General features: G+C 38.2%; 1 protein-coding gene across 1 annotated transcript in view; it reads right to left on the bottom strand.

Annotated features, from left to right (window-relative positions):
• The window catches only part of LOC106880243 (uncharacterized), a 77,156-nt gene that overhangs the window by 11,093 nt on the left and 64,165 nt on the right, over positions 1-1,898 (bottom strand). The window contains exon 5 of the mRNA XM_052975117.1: positions 1,564-1,851. Coding sequence (XP_052831077.1) covers positions 1,564-1,851 — 288 coding nt within the window. The remainder of the gene's footprint in view (positions 1-1,563; positions 1,852-1,898) is intronic.

Raw genomic sequence — 1,898 nt, 5'->3', positions numbered from 1 at the left:
CTGCCTGTCTGTCTGTCTGTCTGTCTGTCTGTCTGTCTGTCTGTCTGTCTGTCTGTCTATCTACACACCAAGCAAAAACGAATAAAGGTATACCAAATACCATACAAAATAATTCTTGATAATCATTATGTTAACTTCGAAAGAAGGTAAAATAAATGTTTGGCGGCAATTGCGACTATCTCCTAGACTGAAGTAGGAAATAAGTTCAAGAATCGAGAAACCTCTGCAATAGATATGCCATTTACGAAAAGATCAACCGATTATCTGGAGACAAAAGACAGTTGTGGGCACATGTTTCTGGCTCAAAAAGCGTTATAGGACTCCGGCAGGCAAAGTTGTGTCGAAAGACAAGATAAATGTATGAAGCGTCGGAAGGGTAATCAAACATACATTATGCTGTTTAATAGAACAACAGCAAACCAAACAGTTTTGTAACTGAGTTAATAGCGTAAAGGTCAAATGTCTCCTTTTATTTGGTGTTAATATATACTCATAAGAGGCGATGAGAACCGTTAAGTACACCGGGCAACATGCTCAGTGGCATTTGGTCCGTCTTTTAGTTCTGAGTTTAAATTCTGCCGAGGTCGACTTTGCCTTTCATCTTTCAGGATTGACAAAATAAGTACGAATTGAGTCTGCGATCACTTCGTCATCTGACATGTGGCACATCGTTCGCCTGTACAGGTAATGTCGATTTGATGGAGTGAGTGAGCTTGTGGGAGCACAAACATTTGACCACTGCAAATAAATCACGTGTGTGGTCGTTTAGCAAGAGATTGTAGAACCCTCATGCATCGTCTAACGTCGGGAGAATTCTTGATATGTATGTATGGTTGTACGTACATACTTAGTATGTATGGAAGTCTGTATATCTTGGATATACTGTAAGAAAAACCACATTCAGTTAGCTGATGATAAACGTTGGACGCTTTTCGTCTGCTACTGATACTTCTGAGCTTTTTAGCATTATAGGTCTATACGAGAAGCCTTCTCAAGATGAATACTGCAGCAATGTGGATTTCTTGTACATCTATGTAACTATGTATGTAACTATGTAACTACATCAATGTATGTATGTATGGATGTAATTACATCTCCGGTGAGTGAACTTGAGTTGCCTTCACGACAATGTAATCTTCATTTAACTAGTTTATTTGCATCTCCATGTCTGCTCGCCTGAATTCCTCTTACAGCCACTATTTATCTCGCGGACTTGGTCATTGGTAAAGGTTTCGGAGTGTTAAGTCCAAATCATTTGAGCACTACAATGTGTTTTTAATATTGAAAATCTCTGTATCGCATCTCTCTCTCTCTCTCTCTCTCTCTCTCTCTCTCTCTCTCTATATATATATATATATATATATATATATATATATATATATATATATATATATGTATATACACACACGTGTATGTGTGTGTGTGTACATATAAGCGCCCCAACACGACCGGAAAATGGAACCGGTGTATGTGTAGTGGTACATACAAATTACACGAAAAATGTGATTACATTTATAGCGTATCTCAGAAAAAAAAAAAAAAAGCAGTATTTTGAATAGTTACCTCCTTTCCAGATACGTGGTTTAAAGTTGGGTCGGCTTTGATAATATTCCCGCTCCAGATGAGCCACTAAATCATCGAGCATAAGACAGACGTTGATGTAGCTAATCCTTGCAGGCTTTCCCAGGAGGAGATCAAGGACAAACATATTGAAGAGTGCTTTGATAACAGTAGCTTTACTGCCTCCTATACCAGTCATGGTGATGAAAGCACCCACTTTCTGATCAGGCAGAATTGTCAACATCGATTCGTAACCCGGAATGGAACCACTGTGCGTGCGCATTTCAAGGCCTGTTGTTGAATACATAAGAAATTATATATAAATAATATATATATAT

Source organism: Octopus bimaculoides, chromosome 20 (genome assembly GCF_001194135.2).
Source record: "Octopus bimaculoides isolate UCB-OBI-ISO-001 chromosome 20, ASM119413v2, whole genome shotgun sequence".
NCBI classification, from domain to species: Eukaryota; Metazoa; Mollusca; class Cephalopoda; order Octopoda; family Octopodidae; genus Octopus; species Octopus bimaculoides.
Note: the sequence above shows the minus strand (reverse complement) of the source record. Positions and strands in the feature narration are given on the sequence as shown.